The 24,099-nt window shown below is 43.9% G+C and overlaps 4 protein-coding genes and 2 non-coding genes across 12 annotated transcripts; 3 read left to right on the forward strand and 3 right to left on the reverse strand.

Annotated features, from left to right (window-relative positions):
• The first annotated feature begins 31 nt into the window (after positions 1-31).
• On the forward strand, positions 32-6,296 carry rhogb (ras homolog family member Gb). 5 transcript variants are annotated; one of them, XM_076032078.1, is made up of 7 exons: positions 57-191; positions 723-817; positions 1,592-1,757; positions 4,145-4,247; positions 4,453-4,604; positions 4,690-4,860; positions 5,110-6,296. In XM_076032078.1, the coding sequence occupies exons 5-7, from the start codon at positions 4,476-4,478 to the stop codon at positions 5,383-5,385; spliced, it is 576 nt and encodes a 191-aa protein (XP_075888193.1). In that variant the 5' UTR covers positions 57-191; positions 723-817; positions 1,592-1,757; positions 4,145-4,247; positions 4,453-4,475; the 3' UTR covers positions 5,386-6,296. The 5 variants fall into 5 exon arrangements, with proteins under 5 accessions (XP_075888191.1, XP_075888193.1, XP_075888192.1 ...); XM_076032077.1 differs by lacking the exon at positions 1,592-1,757; XM_076032079.1 differs by lacking the exon at positions 723-817 and having other exon boundaries at positions 60-191.
• A 1,306-nt stretch (positions 6,297-7,602) lies between these two features.
• On the forward strand, positions 7,603-7,674 carry trnad-guc (transfer RNA aspartic acid (anticodon GUC)). Its single transcript has one exon. It is a non-coding gene; the product is annotated as a tRNA-Asp (tRNA).
• Positions 7,675-8,133: 459 nt separating this feature from the next.
• On the reverse strand, positions 8,134-10,673 carry pgap2 (post-GPI attachment to proteins 2). Its single transcript, XM_076032069.1, has 5 exons — positions 10,327-10,673; positions 9,483-9,907; positions 9,173-9,279; positions 8,976-9,084; positions 8,134-8,896 (listed from the first exon to the last, which is right to left on the reverse strand). The coding sequence occupies exons 2-5, from the start codon at positions 9,904-9,906 to the stop codon at positions 8,766-8,768; spliced, it is 771 nt and encodes a 256-aa protein (XP_075888184.1). The 5' UTR covers position 9,907; positions 10,327-10,673; the 3' UTR covers positions 8,134-8,765.
• Positions 10,674-11,852: 1,179 nt separating this feature from the next.
• Positions 11,853-14,331, forward strand: timd4 (T cell immunoglobulin and mucin domain containing 4). The gene is made up of 8 exons (XM_076032075.1): positions 11,853-11,967; positions 12,354-12,532; positions 12,659-12,821; positions 13,135-13,200; positions 13,446-13,525; positions 13,619-13,730; positions 13,825-13,858; positions 14,000-14,331. Exons 1-8 carry the CDS (start codon positions 11,910-11,912, stop codon positions 14,082-14,084), a joined length of 777 nt encoding a protein of 258 aa, XP_075888190.1. The 5' UTR covers positions 11,853-11,909; the 3' UTR covers positions 14,085-14,331.
• Positions 14,332-14,666: 335 nt separating this feature from the next.
• Positions 14,667-14,739, reverse strand: trnav-cac (transfer RNA valine (anticodon CAC)). The gene has a single exon. It is a non-coding gene; the product is annotated as a tRNA-Val (tRNA).
• A 62-nt stretch (positions 14,740-14,801) lies between these two features.
• On the reverse strand, positions 14,802-19,966 carry LOC142892052 (alpha-1A adrenergic receptor-like). 3 transcript variants are annotated; one of them, XR_012927358.1, is made up of 6 exons: positions 19,420-19,966; positions 18,486-18,737; positions 17,655-18,030; positions 16,350-16,504; positions 15,756-15,877; positions 15,444-15,580 (listed from the first exon to the last, which is right to left on the reverse strand). XR_012927358.1 is itself a non-coding variant. In XM_076032081.1 (5 exons), the coding sequence occupies exons 1-5, from the start codon at positions 19,714-19,716 to the stop codon at positions 15,248-15,250; spliced, it is 1,380 nt and encodes a 459-aa protein (XP_075888196.1). In that variant the 5' UTR covers positions 19,717-19,966; the 3' UTR covers positions 14,802-15,247. The 3 variants fall into 3 exon arrangements, 1 of the variants encoding a protein (XP_075888196.1); XM_076032081.1 differs by lacking the exon at positions 16,350-16,504 and having other exon boundaries at positions 14,802-15,580; XR_012927359.1 differs by lacking the exon at positions 15,444-15,580 and having other exon boundaries at positions 15,764-15,877; positions 15,940-16,504.
• Between the last annotated feature and the right edge of the window lie 4,133 nt (positions 19,967-24,099).

Raw genomic sequence — 24,099 nt, forward strand, 5'->3', positions numbered from 1 at the left:
TCCTTTTCGGACTTCCTCATCATCTTTAGCTCCACCCACCCACATTGACATAGGGATCCGCTGTCCATCCTCTCACACACACTCACACACCCATAACCCCACACTAACTATCACACTCTTGCGAACAAACAGCAACTCGGACTCTGGAGGAGCGGGACTCAGTGGAGCTGCTTCTGGAGGACTGATGACTGGTGAGTGTCCCGCACTTCTTCTCCCTTGTGTGTATGTGTGTGTGTGTGTGTGTGTGTGTGTGTGTGAGAGAGAGAGAGTGTGTGTGTGTGTGTGTGAGTGAGAGAGAGAGAAAGTGAGAGAGAGAGAAAGTGAGAGAGAGAGAGAGAGAGAGAGAGGGAGAGAGAGAGAGAGAGAGATTGTTGGAAAAGAGAGAATTATGGACTCAAAAACACACGGTTGTTTGTTGACACTGCTGGAATCTATAGATGAAGTACGACCACTCCCAGTCTCACTCTCTCTGTCCCTTCCTTTCTCCCTCTTTCCCCCTCTCTCTTGAGAGTATGAATTACACTGCAGCTGATCTATAACGGGGCAAAAAAAAAAAAAAAAAATCCCCACCAGGAAAACAGCTCCGTTTGGCTCATGCTCACCAGTCCTGCTGTAGTAACTTGCGAAGTGTTCCATGTTTGTTGCGCAGTCTTGTGTGATTCGTGAGTATGAATGTTGCGAGTATCAAATTACAACTATCATCCGAAATTGTCATCTTTTAGACACAAGACTAAAGGAGGAACGTTGCAGGAATTTCTGAGAGCGTGTTCCGTCACGTTGGATGAGGTGACATCACGAGAGCCCCGCTAGCTCACTTGTGAGTCAGACACATCACAGTTTGAAGTTTGAGATTTCCCCGAATGAAAGAGGAAGTGAGAGGGTGAGAAACAGGAAATAAAAATGGCCGAGTCCAGTGCCCTGGTTGTGGTTCAGGTCCTTGGTATGACGTTTGGGTTTGAGGACAACATGCTAGCAGGTCAAGCCCAGGTGCAGATTATCAGGTGTGCAACTTGTGGCTTTTTTTTCTTCTTCTACTATTTGGTATTTTAGCCACAACATAAGGCTTTGCATTAGCCAAGAAACAGCAAAATCTCATGTTGGGTCTAAACAACAATGAACACATCTCACTTTGGGAATTTATGGATTAAACGTTTCAAATGCCTCAAATTCGTACTTGACCAGATAAATGCTGTCAACTTAACTCAGGCTCACTCAAATACTTTCAAACTCTTAGGACATGTTCAATTCACTTTGGCTGCACAGATTGAGCTATATTTGCTCTGACAAGACAAACACAACAACTCCAGGCCGGTGTGAGTCTAATAGTCGATAGTTTCAGGTTCCCCCTCTAAATTTGTTGGCTGTTCCTGGCTTGATACTTTCTGTAGGTTGTATTCTGTTGGACGTTCTTGAATGCTGTAGGGTGTCCTTAGTTGTCCTTCATGGAACGATTGTGCCTGGTTGAGGTCAAAGACTCAAGCAAGGAGAATCCTGGCAGAGTCTCTCTGTTTATTGTGTGTCGGTATACTTGCTTGGCGTGACTCTCATTAAATCGCGCTGTGGATGAACAGAAACCAACTTCCTGTTTCAGTTTCATCGCACACTTCCTCTCCATTTGAACCAGAGGACGAATGTTGTTTCAGGCCAACCCACTTCACCTGCTGCGATACAATGGCAGGTGAGGTCAGGTGCCTGCACAGGATAGTGTGGCAAGACTCTTGTTGGGAGTTTACATCCTGTTTGACCTTTGACCTTTGGTGAGTTCAACCGCCCTCAGATTGAATATTGCAACTACCTTAGTGGTTTCAATGTTGACTGTTACCTGTTTGTTTTTTTTGGGGGGGCTTTATAGAGTCATTGATTTGGTTATTTTCCAAATTTTAATCCAATAGTCACAGAATGTTTTATTATTCCAAAAACAACTGTGCAGTAAAACTAGTTTGGCTTGTTCAATATTCTTGTTTTTTTTTTTGCTTATGTCATTCTTAGGATTGCACATGTAAATTCTCTGAAAAAAATCCCTTTTGCGTTCAAGTTTCGCTGAGTTGTTCTCGACACCTTCCGCTTATTTTGTCAGCCCTGTGGCTCCATTTTTAGAGCCCTTCCCGCCAGAGATCTAGCTGTGGGAGGGCCGCCTCAGTTCCCCTCAAGACAGGCACGATCAGTAAAAATATCAATGGAGGACAAAGCTGACGAGACGAAACCAAAGTCTAGTTCCTAAAATGTAGGAGAAAAAAAAAAGGCAACCCAATGAAGCGGCAAACAGACTGGCCACAACACAACACAACACAACACAACACAACACAACACAACACAACACAACACAACACAACACAGTACAGCGCAACATAACACAGCACAGCTGCTGTGTTGGTGGTTGATGCTTTTCTTGGGCCTTCTGAAACGTGACCCTTAGCTGAAGTTCTTCGTTTGTGAGTATAACAGAAGTTTGGTCTATGAACGTTACTCAGCTGAAATTAAATCAGACACTGGCACACAGCACTCTTGCAGAAGTGTATTGTGAGATTGTAGCTCTCTTGGTCTGATGGGAAAAAGTGGCGCGCACAAAAGTGGCAATCTACCTGCAGTGGAGTTCAAGTTGACAGGAGGACACATCAACTGTCAGTTACCAGTGGCTGCAACCATAACTTGTGTTGCTAATAACACACACACACACACACACACACACACACACACACATACACGCATTTACAGGAAGCCCATATTTTACACAACGTGCATGTTTCAGGGATGTTGCAGGTTACCGATCTTGTCTCTTCTTCCTCTTTTCTCCTTCATTGTCTTCTTCTTTCTTCCCCTCGGCTGCAACTGCTCCAACTGGTTTTGGTAGTTTACATTTTTGTCTGGTTGCAGAAAACCCACACGTTTTTGGCCTACTTTTGTTACGGTGTTTAAATTGTAAAGGTATGATAAGGTAAGGTCTGATATGTGGTTGTGGTTCCTTTGCATAGTCTCTGCCCGGCAGGGTGAAAAAGGAGAGTTTTCTCACTGTGGATTAATTGTACACAGTGCTGTTTCCAACAGCCTTGTCCTGATGTGTAGCATCTGTGAGTGAGTTACTTTCTGAATCAGCTTTTCAGTGAGCACTGTTCTGCTTTCAGGGAGTTCACCTCTCGAAAGCCAGTCACAGCGGAGAGATTAAGGAGTTATTAATGGACTAAAACTTGTTTAGTGGACAGATCACAAGCGCTGTTCTCCTCAGTGACAGCTTTGATTTAACGCCAAACTATGAATGAAAATTTTCCATGTAGAGGTTCTTCACCATTGGTGTAAAACTGGACTGGCTTTACAAGACAGCAACCTACCCCTTCTACGATAAGATAACCTGGACAATGGAGAACCTTAACAGATGTTCTAGATCATTGTTGTTGACTGTGGTGCAAATATAAACTTTCATAATGGCTACGTTGTGAACATAAACATCATACAACTCAAAATGTTGGTGCCTTCAGTGCGGGAAAAAAAAAGTCCCCCACAAAATGAAGAAGTGAGATCAGAGGTGTCAACTTAGAGCAGCGGTGATGTCAGCAGACCTCCACCCAGAGATGCAGAGTTAGAGGGCGCTCTCAGAGTCTCCGGGGTCTAGGTGGAGCCACATTCTCCGTCCAGACATCTGGAGAGAGTCGCAACTCACAATCCACCAGGATGACGATCGCCTGGCCCAAAATTCCTCCAAATTCTGCTCCCTTCTGTTTGCTGTGAAATATCAAAACGTGAAACCAGCGGGGGGAAAATGTATCCCGTTTTTGCTTCTACTGAAGAGGTTTCCCTCAGACTGAACCAACAGACGTTCCTCACTACTGATTTGTGGCTAGGAGTTGCCACTTCCATTTAAACACAGAAACAGCAACAGGACCTTGATGACACAGTTCACATGCTTTCAACCAGTTAGCGACGGTTACTTCGTCTGTGAGCATTTTCATAATGGCCGCATTCGCACACACAGTCACAGCAGCATTCAAATCTGTGTGTGTGCGGCTTCAGGATAACATCTCCACTTTGTTTAGAGAGCCTTCACCAGAGATAATTTCCATAAACTCAAATACTGCCAGTGGACACACGCTGCATGACTTGACTGAGTGTATGTTTGTGTGTGAAATAAGTTGCGCCTTTGTCTCCGCAGACATGAGGATGGAAGGCGCCCTGAACAAACTGTGCTAACAGAAGGAAACTGAATTTGTTGTGTGGGAGACGGGACGAAGGAAGGAAGAATCAGTACAAATCAGGTAAGTAGCTCCGTCTCCTCTGCCTCAGATAGTCAGGAACATCCACTTAAAGTGTGACAGCACCGGTTTGCTGAGTGTCATTTGTCCCCCTGCTTCTCAGTGCAAATGTTTTCACCAATGTTCTTCATCTTCTTTCTAACTGATGACGTCAGCAAAGCTGCAGTTGCTAAACCATGTGCATCATTGTGTGTTTGTGGGTACGCAGGTTGCTAAAGCTCGCAGGTGGTCATGCAGAGTATAAAGTGTGTAGTGGTGGGAGATGGTGCCGTGGGCAAGACCTGCCTCCTCATCTCCCACACCACCGGAGCGTTCCCGAAAGAATACATCCCTACAGTGTTTGACAACTACAGCAGCCAGGTGCGTGTGCAAGAAAGACTCACGGTCATCACATACAATGCAGACACTATGTGCATGTGTGACAGTGTGTGTTCGGTGCGCTCAGGTGACGGTGGACGGCAGGATGGTCAGCCTAAATCTGTGGGACACGGCGGGTCAGGAGGAGTACGACCGACTGAGGACGCTGTCCTACCCGCAGACCAACGTCTTCATCATCTGCTTCTCCATCTCGAGCCCTGCCTCCTATGAGAATGTAAAGCACAAGTGGCACCCAGAGGTCAGAGGTCAAAATCTTCCTGGCAACAGGAGACCACAATCTTGGATGCTCTTGTCTTAGAAATTATGGAGCCATCTTTTTCTTTCTTCTTTTTAAATGATCTATAATAGAGAGACAAAAAAAAACAACTGAAGAAAAGGACTAGTCCTAATTTTTAACCTATTTTTGAGACAATTGTTCCTTGAAATTGACTTATTTTATTGCCATTCTTTACTTTACTGACTTCATGAATTTCATTATCCTCATCAGGTGTCTCATCATTGTCCTGGCGTTCCCATCTTACTTGTCGGCACCAAGAGTGACCTCCGGAATGACTCCGACACTCAGAGGAAGCTCAAGGAGCAGAACCAGACACCTGTCAGCCACCATCAGGGCACCGCCCTGGCCCGTCACATACAAGCACTACGCTACATGGAGTGCTCAGCCCTCAACCAGGACGGCATCAAGGACGTGTTCTCAGAGGCCGTCAGGGTCTTCCTCAACCCACAACCAGCAGCCACTAAGAGATCCTGTGTCCTGCTGTAATGCGGGGCCCACAAACACCTTTCTGGGAGGTCCCTCGTCTGGTTAGATGTCAGTCAGATTCAGAGAGACTGTGGAGGTGTCTGAATGTTCAATTGAGAATTTTATCTTCTAGAGAAAATGTACTTTGTTTTAAATGTTGACTGAAACCTGAGCAGCCAGGGTCCATCTACACAATGATATTGATAATAATATATTTTATGGAGTGGTTTTACGGAGCACACTCAGTGACTTGCTGTTGACTGTGTGCCGGCTAAGTCTCGGAATCCATGAATGATGGGTTTGATACTGTCTTGCGATAATAATTTGTTTGGGGTCAAAAGAAGAACATACATCGTTGAACACTGGTCCAGCTTTAATCAATACATTAAGTGAAATAATTTGATTGGTCTAGACGACCCTTTTCTGCAAGGGGCTTTTACAGTTAACGTGTCTCAGAGCCTCTGCCCAACACAATGAGAGCTCAACTTGAGGATGGGTGGGTCTAACAGGAAGCAGCTCTGGTGGAGCCATAAACAGTCCTGAACAGAGAACAGGAAGTTGAATGAATGAAAGCAGAGGATAAAAGTGCAGACTTGACAAGGACATCTTCACCATGATTTCTCCATCCAAATATTGTTTATGTCAAACGTCAAAATTCAAAGAATGCTTAACATAACATAATGTTGCGTTCAGAGAAAACAGCATTATGTGAGGTGAGGTTTTCAATCAATCAAATGTTTTGGATATTTACTTCAATAAATGTGGTGATGTGTTTGTGTAACTCATCAGCCATTGGTGCTGGTTATTTTTATTGTTTGTTTGTATGGTATGTTAGGGTGACCATATTTTGATCACTGAAAACCAGGACACTTGACCCGGCATGTGCTACTCAAAATATAAGTTTACTCAAAGAATTAAACATATTTAAAATAGATTTTTTTTTCAGTTTTCTATGAAATATTCATCACTTTCTACAATTTCTTTTTCTACTGAATAAGTGCCATTTGCAAGTTTTAACTCTCCAAAATTAAATGTATATATATATATGTATATATATATATATATATATATATATATATATATATATATGTATATATGTATATAAATTTAATATATAACATATAATATATTATATAAATTTAATATATGAAACATATGGAATCTACTTATAACTCCACTACCTAGAAGAATAAACTCTGTCCAGTTACTTCTGCAAAGTCTTGTTACTTTTTATATGAGTAACAGGACAAAGTTTTTATTATTATTATTATTATTATTATTATTATTATTATTATTATTATTATTATTATTATTATTATTATTATTCATTTTGCAAAAAAAATAAATTACAAAATATTGCCACATAACATCTATGATAACAGCATGGTCATAGAGCACAATTTTGTGATGAAGCAAAAATAGTATTTTCAAAATAAACAAAGTATCTTAAAAAATATATCAGATAACAGGTCTAAGTAAGTGACATCAATGATCCATTCATTCAGAGCTGAATCAGCATCAAATATACAGCTGAAGAGTAAATGCACTCATTTACTCTTCTTGTAACTTGTAATGCAGAAAAGAAAATATTTCTGAAGGATTTTAATGATGAAATAGAAGTACAAGCCGTGAATGGGACATGCCAGAAATGCGATATTTCAGGGTTCAGGGTGTTTCACAATTACCTTTCCATGCATATTTATACATGTAATGTCCCGGTGACACAAAAGACACTCATTCGGTAGAATCCCTCATTAAACAAACAACAATACAGGAAGCAAATGAAAACAGGAAGCAAATTGATTTCTCAACGAAATGATTTTGCTCGACAGAGACTGCAAAAGAAAATGTGTTGTGTCGACACTCGACAACCACCTGCTTTTGAATATTGAGGCCGCCAACGTGACTTCAACTGTGCCAAGTTTGGTGCGTGAATTAACGGTAGATAAATGTAAAAACTGTTCGGGTAAAAAGTCTCTCTTCAAATAATTTTGGTTGTACTTTGATTATCACCTCGGTTCCTTTTTAAAAAGCTAAAATAGCTCCATTCCAACATTAGCGCGCAACGAAATTAATGTCCCGGAAGTGAAGGTCTCCGGTCCTTCTCAAACGATTCTTTCACTTTTAATGTTTTCGCTTAATATTATACTATAAAACGGAAACTTCAGACCAAAATTTGAGACGCCGATAACATGCAGCATCAATAAAAGCTGGGCACGTGCTTTTGAACGTAAGCAGTCCTCGTTAGTATAGTGGTGAGTATCCCCGCCTGTCACGCGGGAGACCGGGGTTCAATTCCCCGACGGGGAGGCTGTTTTTTTCTTCTTTTCTTTTCTTTCTGTCTTCCCCCATTCCAACCTTTAATGTTTTTTTTCTTCCTTTTACGTTGTTTTACTTATCCAACATTACAGACGGCGGACGTCTCATAAAGAATATGGACCACTCTTCACGAAGTCATGTCAGGATACTATGTATGTCTGCCAGGGTAGAAGCACTTGTTTCATCTTTTGGACTAGATGAAGTTTGCAAACAGTGTACATTCCCTGAAAGGAATAGCGAGCAAATGGAACATGAAATGTAAAGAGAGTTTCTTCCTGAGAGCTCCATGTTTCAGGATGTCTCTTTTCCTCAGAGGTATAGTCTCTCTTCCTCTTCCTGCTCCAAGTCTCCGCCCAGTCCATTAACAAACGATATCTTTTTTGTCATGTCTGTTGAACTGTTACTAGTCTGATGGTCCACGTCTTTAAAACAAAAACTTCACACCTCATGGAAAAGCTTGCATAAAGCGCAATTTTAATAAAAACATTTGTGAGGTATCAGACAATGCAGCTTTTCTGTAGATTCTTCTTTCCAGAAAACAATTGTGACAAACATAATAATGACAAACACATTTTATTTGACAATGCCATCAATCATTTAAGAGGAAAACACTATTTGAGAGAAAAAAAGATAGTGGTCAGAATCATAAAATTGGTTGATAAAAGAAACAAAAACTGAGTTGCAAACCATTCCAATTAAATGGGAAGCAGCAGTTTGCCCAGCACACTCAATGCTTAACAACCAGTTGCTGGCAACAGGAAGTCAACAATGAGCAGTGACAAGAAAAACAGCTTCCTGGTGCTGCTGGCAGCTTAAAGTGACAGTTCAACATATGAACTGTACTCTCCAGATTTCCATCTCCACTTCAATAAAGCGGAACTGAATGGTACTAGGGTAAATTCCATTCAAAGACACAATTTGTGAGGGCAATTGTTTATTTACTTGTCAGAAATAAATTAAAAACTTTTTTCAGTCAGTTATATATGAGACAAAAAATACATTCAGAGAGAGTAAAACATGGTCTCGTCCCCACAGAGCTGCAGGAGTAGTGTTGACATCAGTATCAGTCCACAGGATGTCCATTAAAACCGTTTGTCTTCGGGTGGCGTGGCCACAATCACCTCTTTGCTCCCAAAGTCCCAGAAAGCTGTCATGTGGAAAGCCATATTGGAGAAGACCACCAGGTACTCAAATAAGGCAAAGAGGGTGTAGACTGCAGGTTGAAGAGAACAAAGAGGAAATGACCATTGCGAAACATCTTGAATGCTGAAGAGAGACGCTTGAACACTCACTTCCAGGTTCACAGAACTTGTTGTGGCGTCTGAAGAAGTAGGCGGCGGCCAGACAGCAGCTGATGTTAAAGAGGAAGAGACGCAGTTTCCAGCGCTGCGACTGAATTTCCTGATGCAAACACAATTGTTTTTTTTATTAGGCGACGCTAATAATCACGGGCAATGCTATGGATCTTCTCATATCAAACCTTTGTTACCTCTGGGTTCACATAGTGGGTCCTGATCACATGCCACAGTCTACATGTAATGAGCATGTGCAACAGTGAGCTCGCTATGAACACAATGAAACCCTTTTTGTGAATATCTGAAGAGACATAAAACAAACAGCAAAAACAAATGATCAGTGTTTTAATCAGTTTGTGGATGTGATCACCTGACTACAAACAAACTATCGATGTGTCTACACTTTTTTTTTTTTTTTTTTTTTTTAAATTTTTCTGACACAAGGCCAGCTTTTCAAAGTGTATTCAAAAGGATGAGGAGCATAATCAGTCACACTGTACTCACCATATGTTTCAGTGGACGAGACGTATGTGAGCAGCAGGAGGCCTGTGTTTTCCGCCAGGCTGCAGACCAGAGCCAGAACGCTCAGCAGCAGCTCTGGTAGCCTTCTGGAAAAGCGTCCGCGGTAAAAGTTGAAGTAGGCGACAGCCACCAGGTATCGCGGCGCCGAGTGCAAGCCAATGCAGCAGCGCCAGATGTAGCGCTCCGGTATGCGGCTGATGGCTGAACTAATTGACGGCAGGTAGTTTGATACCTGGCAGTGAGTGTACGTTGAGTCCTCAAAGTGGTACACAAGGGAAATAAAGAGGCAGGCAATGAGGCCTGTCAGCGGCAGTAGGACTGTCCCCACAGCAAAGCTGGTGAATGGCAGCTGAATGAGGGGCCGGTCCCGGTCCCGGTCTAGGCTGCTGTAAGGCCCCTGGAGCATCCTGGATCAGAGAAGAAGGATGAGAACAGAGCTGTGGCAGAGCTAGAGTACACATGATCCTAATTCTACTTGGCACCTACAGTATATAAAAACAACGGTGAAATATCTCTCTATATGTTTCCACTTAAAACAAACAGACAAATAAACAAACTTGCACAGTTTATGTGTAAGTTGTAATATAGGGTGTGTGGAATGTTGCCCGAATGACTCACACAATTTTTGTTATTATATCAACCAAGAGGGAATTAAAATAAATGGTCTGGTCTCGCAATTACAACCAACCACTGGAGTTGGCCACATTTACTTTTCCAAGGTGATCCCGTGGGGTTAAGTTAGCTTAGCTCGCCCTCTCGAGACAGTTTTGTGGCAAATAATAAGTACAAAACAAGCACGATAAGATTCGTAAATCAAAATTCTGACCTCTACGGTGTACAAGACCACCTTGACCCACGGCTCCACGTTAAGGCCATCCACCCTTCGTCTACGTGTGTGGACTCCGTAGCCAATCCTGTTAGCCCGGCTTAGCTGCTGAAGCCCTTCGCAAGGCTAACCATAGCCACGTTAGCACGGCCAACGGGCGGCTGGCGTTAAATCTGTTAGACAACTTCCAGGACAAATCGGAAGCGCATACTCAGCTAAATTCGAACAGTTAGATGTCACGGACACATAACTGTATTTTGTGTTCTTGTTTTAAAGTTTGATGGGTCTAATTCTAAACGGCACCGCAACCGCTTGACTCCATCTTAGCGGAAACTTGCCTCAACTTCCTGGAGAATTGAGTCGAGCTTTTTTTTCTTTTTTTTTTTCAATATAGTAAATGATAATTAAAAACAAACATAGTTTTTAGTTATATACCGACGAAATTGTATCTTGTTTTTTTAAGCATTGTCCTTAAAAAAAAATAATCAAAGACTGACACGCTCAAAGCGAACAACCATATTTATTATTTGCATAATTATATAAAATGGAAGTTTATTTCAACACTTTACTAAAACTAAACTTTTTATAGTTACCCATGTAGAAATATTTTAAAAGACAGGCTGATGATAAACATAAATATACATTTTACGAAGAACTGTACTTTTGGAAGAGAATATTGGAGTAGTCACACACACACACACACACACACACACACACACACACACACACACACACACACACACACACACACACACACAAAGAAAATATTTTTGTTGCTCGTATAGGAAACGCCCTGAGACTATCCTCATGCAATGACTATGATAAAGACTCATGTTGATGCTCAAGCTGTGCAATGATTATTTTTATCCGTCTAAACTGAGGTAGAAACAAATGTGACAGCAGTTCTAAATGCAAAAAAAGAGATCTGTGTGCTAATTAAAACATTGTCGTTTCCGACACGTCGACTCGGAGACACTATTTCAACTTGAGTTTTATCCTTTCAGAATAAAAGCTTCATAAATCGTTTTCGTCCAACCAGAAGTAAATACGTAAATAAAGAGTTCTTTGTGTTTCTGCGACATCTCCGCTCGTCTGCACGTGTTACAAGGCGCCTTTGTCGTCAGCAATTCCTTCTACCAGCGAGACAGTATTTTTTCCTTTCTGTTTATATTGTAAAAGAGTTCACTTTTAAAAATTAGGGATTTTATATTCATTCTCACTTGACGCGACTCTGCTGTTTACCCTACAGCAGACCCTGATGCATGCATTTAGGATAGATATTTTATACCCAGAACATTTAGTAAACACTTTAATCTTGAATCAGTCAACACGCTTCTTCATCACTGTTAAGAAGATTGATGTCATGATTAAAAGATTAAAAGCAAATTTTTAAATGAAAGTATAAAAACCAAAGCAACACAGCTTTTTGCCCTCCCCGTCAATGAACACACACACACACACACACACACACACACACACACACACACACACACAGAGTGCTAGTGTATAGTGTATGTGTTCTCTCTTTTACAGAGACACGGTGGTGTTCATCTAGGCAAAGCGAGTGGGCGCACACACACAGGATGGCCACCGACTGGGGAAGAGTTCCGACCTTCATCATCGCCTTCCTCATCCTGTCAGGTGAGACATGCTTGCTATGGATACATCAGCCGGGCAAACTGCATACTATACATTATAGCAGGGTAGCTGATTATATCAGTTTGTAACAGGATAAAACTCAAAGGACTAACCACAATTATATTCAAATTTCTACATTTATAGCTCAACATGGTCTATAAAATCAGTTCAGTGATTGTGACAGTCTTCGGGTAAAGGTTTGTTTTTACTTATGGGACATCTGAGAGTGGAGACAATCATCATACTCAGATGCAGAAGTTAATTTGATTGTGAAACTATTTTTATGGTAGTGAAGGTCACAGGTCTGTTTGGTCTGGGGTTTTTTTCTAGATCACACATGGGTAAAAGTTTGGAGTTTGATTTTTTATCTATGTGTCTCTGTGCTGCAGAGGGGCGCTATTTGCCTGTTTCCTGTTTCAAAGTAGTGGAAGGGGCCGTGGCCTCTCTGTCCTGTCAGTACTCTGTGAAGCGCTACGGTCTGAGTCGGGTGTGCTGGGGCCGAGGCTGCGGGACCTTCTGGTGTAGCAACATCCTAGTTCAGACGGACGAGCATGGCATCATCTCTAAGGTCAGCTGATGCACTGTGATATGCAACTTCGAAGGGCGTCAGCATGGAAGCAGGAAGTAGTGTCGAGTGGGAGGTACAGCTTGTTTGCAGGCTCGGGCCTGACATCACATTTGACTGGCGGTGCAGGTGTCGGACCGCTACCGGCTGACAGGAGACATCCTGGACGGAGAGATGGACCTGGACATCCTAAGTGTGAGGCGGACAGACAGCGGACCGTACTGCTGCAGGGTGGATATTGACGGCGTCTTCAATGACAAGAAGGTGATCATGAACTTGAGAGTGGTCAAAGGTGAGGAACTGGAGTGGACAGTGAGTAGACAGCATCATCACTTGCAGTGGGTGGGGAGAGGTAGGGGGGGCGTCTCAGGGGTTCTGTTCATAAATTTCAGTGCTGCTACTAACATGGAAGACATTGAGATAGCTTAAGAATTAAGTCAAACCAAAGAAGAGGAAGGACAGTTTTTCACTGTATATAGTAGGAGTTTAGCGTCACAGGGTCACATGACGTGGAAAAGGTTGAAAATGGCCAAGGTTTCTGACTATCCATGGCAATCAATTCAAATTTCTGGCTACTTGGCTTATTGTTCTTTTCCCCTTTTCAGCTCCTGTCATAGTCTCTCCTCCAACCACAGCTGCCGTCACAGTCACAACGCTGTCTACCTCCACAGGTGAGACCTTTACATAAGCTGGGTCCTGTAGCTGTTTGCACAAGTCACATGGCCTGCTATCATGCGAAATATTTTTCCACCAGAATAGATCCCTAGTTCTATTATTAGTTATTTTGCAGACTGGTAAAACCTTGATGGATTTACAGCCAGCAGTAGGAAGTAGAAAAGAGCCAATTCCAAGTTGTTGTACATGCGCCGTCTTTATTAGGCGCTCTGGTTCAGCTTTGTACTGTGTGTCTCTTCAGTCAACTGGCGGTTCCTGCTGTCATCAAAGCTGGACCTCCTAAAGAAGAACTCCTCTTCGCCACATTCCAGCTTGACTGCCGTAATGCTTACCTGCCCCGTAACGCAACGTTACTAACTTTTCCCAGTGTGTAATAATATATAGAACGCTGACAGCATTGTCTCTTTGTTTTAGATGGAGGACTCTCTCCCATCTCTCTCCCTTCAAATTAATGTACCTGTCCTCTCGCTTGCTCTCACCGTGGTTCTGATGGTAGCTGCACTCTCTCTTTTTCTGGCCTTCAAACGTATGTTACCTGTTTACTATGTTAAGCAGCCTCTTCATTTGGTCATGACATCAGGTTATTATTGACATTTCTTCAAACTATTTGCTATCTCCAGGTGGACCATATGGTCAGGCCTTAAAGAGTCGCTGGTAAGGAAATACTGTTGTCTTGCATTCTTCACAAAAGATATGGAAGATTATATGAAACTACTGGCAACCAGAATTAACACAGAAAGGGTGTTCCAAATATCACACTTTTTATACTTCTTCGATACGTTTCTTTCTCTACAGTTTGTCCTCCAGAGAACCTCGTCACATCATCTATGAGATCCAGATGAGGAGGCCAGTTCAGGAGAATGTCTACACACTGGACTAGAGTGCACTCCAACCACCAATCATCTCAGCACAAAATAATGAATGATAATTGGCTTGTTTCATACTGATGCATGTAAACCATTTCAATAAATTGTGAACAAAGAGTGATAAAATTATTACCTAAATAAAGGCAAATAGTTAGAATAACTCAGGTGTTTTTTATGTTGATGTTTCACAAGAAAGGTTGATGTTGGTGTATTTAGTTGTAACTGCAACAGTTTTTTTCTGCAGTCAGTCTAAATGTCAGATGTTACTGTAACTTCGCAGCAATGCTTGATTTTAGATTCGCAGAAAAATAACCGTTTTACAAAGGCTCATTGATTTAAAAAAAAAAAAAAAAAAAAACTGGCAAGGATATGCAGTACCACATGTTACCACCTCACACCAATAAATAGCGAGTGGCGCTGTATTCATACAGCTCGCAAATGGGAGAATGGTTGTAAGAATGGGATGATAAACTATTGGAACAGATGATGTGAAATAAGTTTGGTCTGAAAATAATTTAACAAAGAAAAGCAACAAAAACAACAATAACATAAAAAGATTAACAAGTGCAAGGAATAGGATGCACACACACAAAATGTGTTTCCGCCCGGTTTCGAACCGGGGACCTTTCGCGTGTGAGGCGAACGTGATAACCACTACACTACGGAAACGGACTGGACAAAGTGATCGTACTGTCGCAGTTTATTAATAAATGTTTGCTTCGGTAATCATGCACATTACAACAAAAAATAGCAAACTAATTATTCAGGTCCACGGACTTAAGAGACAGAAAACGCACAGAAATGAACGGTCTCGATTCCTTTTCACTCTGCGCTGTTTGAATGAATTGAATTGAACGCGTTTTCTCATGCGCTAATTCACTATTCCAAATCCCCACTGTGATAGTTTTTACGAGTTTGAGTCTATTCTGTCAGTTGATCTTTAAATCCACTGAAACACGTATGAGACACTTCAACAACAAAAATAAATAAATAAAGTTCAACTTAATAATCGTCATTTTCAAGCCACAGAGAACATGTTGTGGGTGCTGGTGAGGGGATCGCTAACATGCGATGGAGTCTTGTGACGTCAGCAGTGTCTGTCAATCCACTTTGTGTCAGAGGCTGATTCGGAGTGCAGGCCCAACTGGCCAGCCCCCAGTTATTCAAGTGACTCTTGTTATTTGGTGACCTCTTTCCTTGCACTCTGCCCATTCGCCACCAAACCTTGCACTGTCGCCTCTCCACCGCCCTTAGCCAGAGGCGACACCAGTCTCGACCCTCCCCTTCCTTTCAGACCAGGAAGGAGCACTTGTTTGTTGCAGGAGGGACGACAAACTGGGCGGGACTTTGAATCGCTACATCGTGGGCTGGGGCTGACGGAGGACAGCGTCTGCTGGCTGCCACTCCGGAAGGATGAGTTGTTGGAGCCCTGATTCCTGCGGTAGTTGTAGTATGCCTGTAGACCCTGGCGCTTCCGCTTCCACCTACAGCGAAGGATCCGGATAAATGCCTGGATAATAATAATAATATTATTAGATCAGAGTTAGTCTAAAACACAAAAAGGAATTCCTAACAAAAAGCCCACATCGCCCTCGTGATAGTTTTACAGAGAGGTTAAATGTGGTTTCTTCCCGAAGAGAAGATAGCCCCTTCATGCCCCTGCTGACAATGTTGGATGGCATCACCTGTTTGAACTCGCGGCTATAGCACGGGTAGATGATGGGATTCAGGCAGCTGTTGAAGTAGCCGAGCCAAAAAATCACTTTGAAGAAGGTCTCGGGAGGACGAAGACTGCTGCTGATAGACCCTGTACACACACACACACACACACACACACACACACACACACACACACACACACACACACACACACACACACACACAGAAACTAATGAACAAGTTGCCAGCCTAACAGTTTAGCGTCACATCTTAAGGTATTGTCCACTGGGTGGCAGTGTGACATACAGCAGCCCAGTATTGGTTACATCGCTGCCATTGTTAATGTTCTCTCCTCCTCTAGCCCCCACCTCTCTTCACCTCTCCTCTCCCAAGGATCATAGAGGTGGTGACCTGTGGATGAGGGAGGTGATCTGCAGCATGTCTGAGGTTTTTAGAGGCTGCCCGAGGATTGAAGAGGATTTTGTGGGATCGGGATTTTGGTGTTCCTCAGATAACAGACTGCAGCCGGTGGATTATTTCCCCCCGAATGTGGACTTGTAAGGCCATGCAGCGCCTTGGGCTGTGCTCGTTGACTATATAAGAAGAAACAGAAAAATAACTTGAGTATCACGTGTTGGTGGACCATGATGCATCACTGTCCCACGGCAAACACCTATCACAGAGTTTCTCCAAGTTTGGGGAATTAAGCATGGAACAGTGCGTTGGAAAAAGGAGGCGAGTTGAGGCTGCAGCTGATTGATGCTTGAGCTCATATCTGAGGAGGACATTAATGGCTCTTAATTGTAAGGGTCTGTCCTGAGAGTGCTGCTCAAGACAAGTCCAAAACCGTCAAATTTAATCCTGGGAAAAAGCAAAAAAAAAAAAAAAAAAAAAAGAGACCTTATGTGAAGTGTTTTCCTTCTCTTCAGTTGTCCTCTGTTCCAAACAGAATAGGGGAGAGAATCAATCATTGCGAAAGGTGAAAAAACACCATCCATGACTTCCTGCCTTCTCCCCATCACTCAGCTCTGAGAGGAACTCCTTTGATTGGAGTGCAGGAGGAGTTCCTGAAGAAAGATTGCTTATGTGCAGAGTTCGGGGTTGTGTTTTAACACCTTGAACGTGAGATGGTTTTATGTGGAAGCACAAACAGAGCTGAACCGGGAGCAGGAGCTCCGGTAAGTTAATACACTAAAGATTCTCCTGCTTGTCTTGGATCTTCCGCCTTTGTCTGCAGCCACATTCTTGTTGAGTTATGAGCAGTGTGTCAAGATAATGAAGCTAAATGCACACCTACGGATTAAAACCAGATGTGTGTCTCTCCTCTGACACGTGGTCACATTTCATGTTGAACCTTTAATGGTCTGACTGAACTGTTTCAGACGTGCAGACTGCCCGAGTGACAATCTAAAACTGTTCAGACAGCACATGGATATAAGCTAACAGGTATTAGGAGTCTAAAACTAAGCGAAAGCTATAGAGAAATCTAGTTTGAAACGTTGTTTCCTTTCATTCAGCAGCTTTGAAGGTCCTGTGTGTAAAATTTTGTTTGATTTAGGATTTTTATATTGGCTAAAGCTTAACATACTGTCCATAAATACATTGATTTTCTCGCCCTTAGAATGTGTCTCATATACAGGACAAGAATACATATAGAGCAAGGGTCTTGCTCCTAGATAGCTGCCATCTTACGTCACTATTATTTAAGGAAGTCCAGTATTTAAGGAAGTCTGCATGACAGTGCCCTAAATATGAAACACGCTGTCAGGCAAGCTTCCTTAAAAAATTTATATGCTGGACTTTTAACATGAACTTTAAACAAATTCTGGCCTCAAAAGCAAGACCTTGTATTCAGATTGTTCGATCAGGTGTGTGAACAGACAGAAAGAAGTGTTGGGTTGTGTGTTTGTGGCCAAGGAAGTTACCAATGGGCAGAGCCAGGAAGAAGGGCAGCCAGCAGAGGATGAACATGCCCACCACCACACCAAGCGTCTTGGCAGCTTTCTTCTCTCGGGAGAACCTGAGCAGTTTGGCTGTCAGGGTGCCTGAGCCACCACCTCCAGCCTTCGAGGCTGGACAGGCGTCCTGTTGGTTCTTGCAGTGGATCCTCAGGGTGAGCTCGTTGGAGTTCTCCTGACGCTCCTTCATCACGCCGGCCTCCAGATTCTTGGTGGTGCGTTTAGCCACGACGTAGACCCGGCAATACATGGCCAGAATGACGGCCAGCGGGATGTAGAACGATCCCAGTGATGAAAACAGGGCGTAGAACGGTTCCTCTGTGATGAGGCACACCGTGTCATCCTGGAAGGGAGTAAGAAGAGTAAGACTTTGAAAGTCCCTCAGTTTAGCAGAGGACTACATTTCCCGACTGTCAATGGCTGTTATTGCTATGTAAGCTATGTAAGCAGTGGAGCAACAGCTGTTTGTGTGATTGATTAACACTTCAAACTTAGCTGTGATACAAACTGGGAGCATTGGTAGGATTAAAAACACTGGACGGATTTGGTAGACCTTCAGGAACGGGTGCACTGGAAACACTAGTACGACTCCTGGGGACTCACGACTCTCATGGGGAGAACTGGAAAGAATTGGAGTACAGGGAGCACTGGGAGGGCTGAGAGCACGGCCTGAGTAAGCTGGGAACACGGGGAGTTCCAATTCTACAGAGGCCCTTTAGGGGTACAGGGTGTTATGCAAGCTAGCTGTTTAGCACACCAAGTAAGGATAGTTTTGTTGAAATTTTGCCAGGACTCTACCTGTGATGGTGGCTGCTTCCAGCCAAACAGTGGGCCGATGGAGATGACAATGGCGAGGATCCACACGCCCAGCATGGCAAGCAGCGCCCTCTTCTCTGTTACAATTGTGGGGTACTGCAGTGGCCAGCGAACACCAATGTAGCGGTCGATGGAGATGACACACAACGACATGATAGAAGCGGTGCAGCACAAGACGTCCACCGCTGCCCAGATGTCACAGAAGATCCGACCAAACACCCAGTAATCCAGGATCTGCATGAACAGAACCAGAACCAGAGAACCACAGACACTGTCACCTGCAAGTTGTGCTTTTCATGATCCTGTTCAGCTCCAACATTTGAAATTTCTTAGGTGACACAGCTGGAGGCCCGAACCATTATTAGAGTCAGGCTACTTCTGAAAAGAATGGAATTATGTAACAAAGTCTTGTAGAATAGTCTCTTCTTCATTAATCTTAAACTCTTTCCGACCATTTCAGGATTTAAAAACAAAAACAAAACAACAACAACGTCAACAACAACAACAACAACAACAACAACGTCAACAACAACAACAACAACAAAACGGTTTTGGTTTTCATATTGTTTCAGATGTTGCTGCTGTGTTTTGGTCCACTTTGTATCATACTTGTTTTCTTTCTATTTGACTTAATGTAACATTTTTTTAAATTTATTTTTTGCTTATTTAAAGAAATATTTTCAACTAGACTAGATCACATGACCAAACTAAATTTGCTCATATATAATATAATAATATGTGGGGGGGGGGAACACCCAATCACTTCCTCTGAACCCACACTGACGCTCTCTCTTTTCCTTCCATGTTTCCTTCAATATATCAGCCGTCACATTATTTTAGCTCAAGGTTTCGTAGACAAGCTGTACAACCATAAACTACACTTGATGTCCTAGAGGACAGATCGATGACCTCTGACCTCCAACGTGGCGGACACCGGCAGCACGGTGGTCCCCAGCAGCAGGTCGGCCATGGCCAGGTTGATGATGAAGTAGTTGGTGGGGATCCGCAGGTGTCGGTTGCAGACCACGGCCAGGATGACCAGAATGTTGCCGACGATAGCGAACAAGATGAAGAATGCCAGCACCATGCCCACCGGCACCGCCCGGCTCAGGTCCAGCGGGGCGGCGACGTGCCGGGCGCCGATGCTGCGGTTGCTGGACGAGTTCGACGCGCCGTTAAGAGCCGCAGAGGAGCCGTTGCTCCACGCATCCATGGTGAGGAGAGTCCAGTGACACCCGCAGACAGGGCTCGAAACTCACGGAACTTTGTGCGTCTCCTCGCTCCGCCTGTCCTGTCAGTGAGGCGTTCCCTCTCGCTGCTTGGTGTTTCAAAACCTTGCGCTCCTCGCGCCTCTCATGACGTCCATAGCGCTCGTGCCGGGCTTTGTCAGCGCGGGCTGGAGGCGCGTGTAGCACAGCAGGTGGAGGTTCGAACGTCTCCGGCCACTCAGACAGCCTGTGGTGTGGGGGAGACTATGTCCTTGCTGGGTTAGTGAGTCCTTTAATGGTCCAAGTGGGAAATGTGGGAGAGTTGGATGTAAATCGCCTGATGTGCGTGTGAAGGAGGGAGAGAGTCACTGACACACGCTCGCTCTTCTACTGCCTCCCCCGCACTCTCTCTCTCTCTCTCTCGCTCTCTCTCTCTCTCTCTCTCCCTCCCTCTCTCCCCCCCTCTCTCTCTCTCCCTCTCTCTCTCTCTCTCTCTCTCTCTCTCTCTCTCCCTCCCTCCCTCCCTCTCTCTCTCTCTCTCTCTCTCTCTCTCTTTCTCCCTCCTCCTCCTCTTTCTCCTCCTCTCTCTCTTCTGTCGGAACCGGTTGAGTTATGGAGGACCCGATGGGCCAACAACAACAACAACAACAACAACAAAACAGAAGCAGCAGCAGCAGCAGCAACAACGTAATTACATACTGCAATTAACCTTGTAAAATGTTTATGTGATTCTTAGCAGTGAAGCATTACTGTGATGCCCTTCTTGGAGCAACAAAATCTTCCTCTACTGCTAGCAGCTAAAATCAGTTTCAGGCAAATAAGCTTACAAACAGAAGTGTGGAGTTTGTGTTGCAATGCCAAGGCAAGAGGTCTATTTTCAGATCCGTTGGAAATGTGCGCCGCGTTGGCAGCGGAACAACAACAACCTTGTTAATATTCTGCCGTGTAAGAGAACAGACAGCCAATCAAATCAGGGTGCAGCGGTTGTGGTTGTGTTGTGTTTTAGGATGGTGGCGCCCATCCAGGTGCGTTTGGCCCCTTGCTGTTATCACAGCTCCACACAGCACAGTGAGGCACTGCCAGCAACACGTCTCAGGATATTGTATCATGCTAACAGACAGAGGCGGAAGCTTAAAGTCTGCAAGTAAAGCTACAGCTCAATCAATTGTTCCACTGCTTCTCAACAAAAAATTTTCGTCAAAATGGACACCATAGATGTTTCCTGCATGTTGGCCCAGAAGTTTAGAATTCTGCAATCCCTCAAATAACAGAATTATCCCTTTAATCCCAAACACAAACAGATGTAATCACTTGACCCCTGGTGGACATCTGCATGGGTCCCTGGCTGCTCCTTCCCATGACCTCCACAGTTGACCTTGCACCAGGCAAAACATCCTATATGAATGTGATTGACCCAGAAAAATACACAATGACGTTAACACAGTCATGTTAACACAGCAAAAAACAACAACAAAAAAACAAAAACAAAAAACATGTAACTGTTAATGCACCTGGATGGGGTTTTCACTTAAAATATTCCAATTTTAACGTGATGGCATGAAGGGACAAATTACACAATTAAGAAAAGACAATCCTGAGAAGGACAGGAATGTGTGCACTTTCCAATCAACTGGGCTATCGTCCATAGCGTACTAGATCGAGGCGGGTAAACTGTTCCTCAGTATGTACGTTTTTGGTGTTGAAATCTCCTTTTATAGTTATCAGGTTGTCCCTGCGTATGGCTGGAAAAGGCACCAAAACTAAGCAGCTGGACAGGTGGGCAGACAGTGGGATGGAGGATGCGGTGACCCCTGACCTTGCTGCTGCAGTAGCTGATCTCCATAGAAGGAGCGGTCTTGGTGAAAGTCCGCTGATTTATTTTCATGTTGAAAACTTGCTCAGCTTCGCACTATTGCCAGAGGAACGGCAGCGCGGTCCTTGGCGGCTCTAAAAAACTGACCCCGCCCACCCAGGGCTTGAGCAGGGAACATTAAACGTCACGGATCTTCCTCCACACTGCGACCCTCCATCATTGACTGCCAGACTCACAGGACTAAAAATGGCAACTTGCCACTTTAAATTTTCAGCCGCACATTCCTGGCATTACGTCCGCGATGCTCCGAGTGAATTCATGAGTGCGGAGCTGATTACACAGACGAGGCATCGCTGTGATTTATACTCAGATTCCTCTCATAGCTCGCGCTGTTCATGTTTCAAAACCAAACAGCTGAGCTCCTCCTCATCCATCTACAAATGGATCATGCTTTTTGTGATTTAAACATATCGGATGTGAAGCGATTCCTCCACACACAAATAGGGGGCAGAATATCACCAGAGCAGTAGTCCTGTCCTGTCCTGTCTGCCGCAGTCCTTCTGTGAAGCTTTGGTCAGATAGGTCAGACTGAGGTAAAGTGAACCAATCTCGAAACCACACCGGGAGGACACAGGAGCTTGAGGCTGGTTTGTCCACAGAGTTTGGAGAGATTTGCAGCGCCCCCACCAGGAAAGAGAGGTTGGAAAAAGATAGAGTTGAAGCTGCAGCAGAATGGAGCAGAGTGAGAGAGAGAGTGAGAGAGAGAAGGAGGGAGAGAGAGAGAGAAAATGTTTGATTTCCTCACGGGGGCAGTTTGTCCTTCTCTGCAGATGAGTTATGGAGGCAAACAGCCGGCGCTCCTGCAGCTGCTGAGAGCTACACACGATGGGGACGGGGGAGCAAGAACCCAGTTTGTGTTGTTTCCTCGGTCAACACACAGCTGAGAGACAAACAAGTTATGCAGGATGGATGGATGGACAGATGGAAGGATGAGCTTGTGTACGAATGCATGGATGTATGAATGGATTGATGGACAGATGTATAGATATATGGTTGGGTGGTTGGCTGTGGACTGGATGTATGTATGTATGTATGTATGTATGTATGTATGTATGTATGTATGTATGGATGCTGTGCTGACTCAGCAGACTGAGTGAAGATGGGGAGAATGAAGACAATTTGAAGACTATAATTTGGTCTGGTCTTGGTCTGTTACTACCCCCAAAAACATTACAAGTGTCCACACACAAACAGACATTGGATGTTTATGGCTGGAGACTATTTTTAATCCCTGCTGAGACTCCTGCTGAGGTCCATTATTTCTCCCACTTCACGTCTCGCCATGCTTTTCCTCGTTAATTCCTGGTCTTTGGTTGTAGGCCATTGAGCTGATTACACCTTGTGATTACATTACACTCATAACACTACTGGAATGATCACTTGCTGGTCAGGTGGTAAGGACACTTTAACATACACATTTTTGAGTTCTTAAGAATGCTTGGTTGAGCAGAGCTCAGACCCTTTTGACTGAAACGTTTGATTTTCGAAACAGCAGCAGCAGCAGGCTGAGACGAGTTCCAGTAACTCTTGCGTTTCAGCTCATGTTTGAAAGTTTGGGCCTGACCTCGACTGTAACAGCTCCTTGATAGTTGAACTCTGTTGGTAAGTGCTCCGATAATCCGCAGTAAAACGTTAAGAGAACAATCTGAAACGTGACCCCTCTCAGCTGGAAAAAGCCTGCAGTGTGTGTGTGACCACAGAGAGGAGAGGCTGGTTGATGGCTTGATGAGGAGGCACTATTGGACAGAAAACTGTTCACATAATTTTTTTTTACATTTGTTGTTGGGTTTTGGGGGTGTCGTGACAAGGATACATTTTTAATGAGATTTTGTCCCTGATGTTTATGAGCTGGATGTCCCCCAGTCTTTGACTGGTCTCAGTGCACAGTTTTCAGTGAACTCAACGACCGCCGTCACAGATCTGAAGCAGTTTCTTTTGGCTCCACTTGAAAGTTTACATTTCAGCGATGCCGTTCACATCAAACAGTGCTGCAGTTCCAAACATCCCTCTGACACGACAGTTACGAGTCATTAAAATGCTGTAATCTGACCTGGGACTTGTAAACATGATGAAAAATGCAGGAACTAATGTGAACTCTTATCTGAAGATGGCTCCACCTATCAGCTGTCTGCCCACTACTGGCAGGCTGGCATATAAGGCCCTCCCACTGTAGAGGTTCTGGGCTTTCTGGCTGGTCAGAAGGTGAAACTAGAAACTCCTGTAGTCACATCCTCATCAGCCTCCACCCCAAGGCTGATACAGTGACACTAACAAACTCAGTACTTGAAAACAGCTTGTTTGCCTTCAATATCACGTCACCATAAGTTTGGGATGGAAAAGGCAGATGGAGGGCAGGAAATAATTCTCTGCTGCAGAAGTGTGGTGAAGAAGAAACAAAATGATGGTAAGGAACAATCCTCCCCAATTTTCATGTTGCAGGCAGTAGAGCCAGATAAGTTCTTGCCATAGCGTTCCTGTCCTGCATCTGACCACTGAAAGCTGCATCGTCAACAGA

The sequence above is a fragment of the Nelusetta ayraudi genome, unplaced genomic scaffold (genome assembly GCF_046127955.1).
Source record: "Nelusetta ayraudi isolate G7.1 ecotype Tasmania unplaced genomic scaffold, CSIRO-AGI_Nayr_v1 ptg000033l, whole genome shotgun sequence".
In the NCBI taxonomy this organism is placed as follows: domain Eukaryota; kingdom Metazoa; phylum Chordata; class Actinopteri; order Tetraodontiformes; family Monacanthidae; genus Nelusetta; species Nelusetta ayraudi.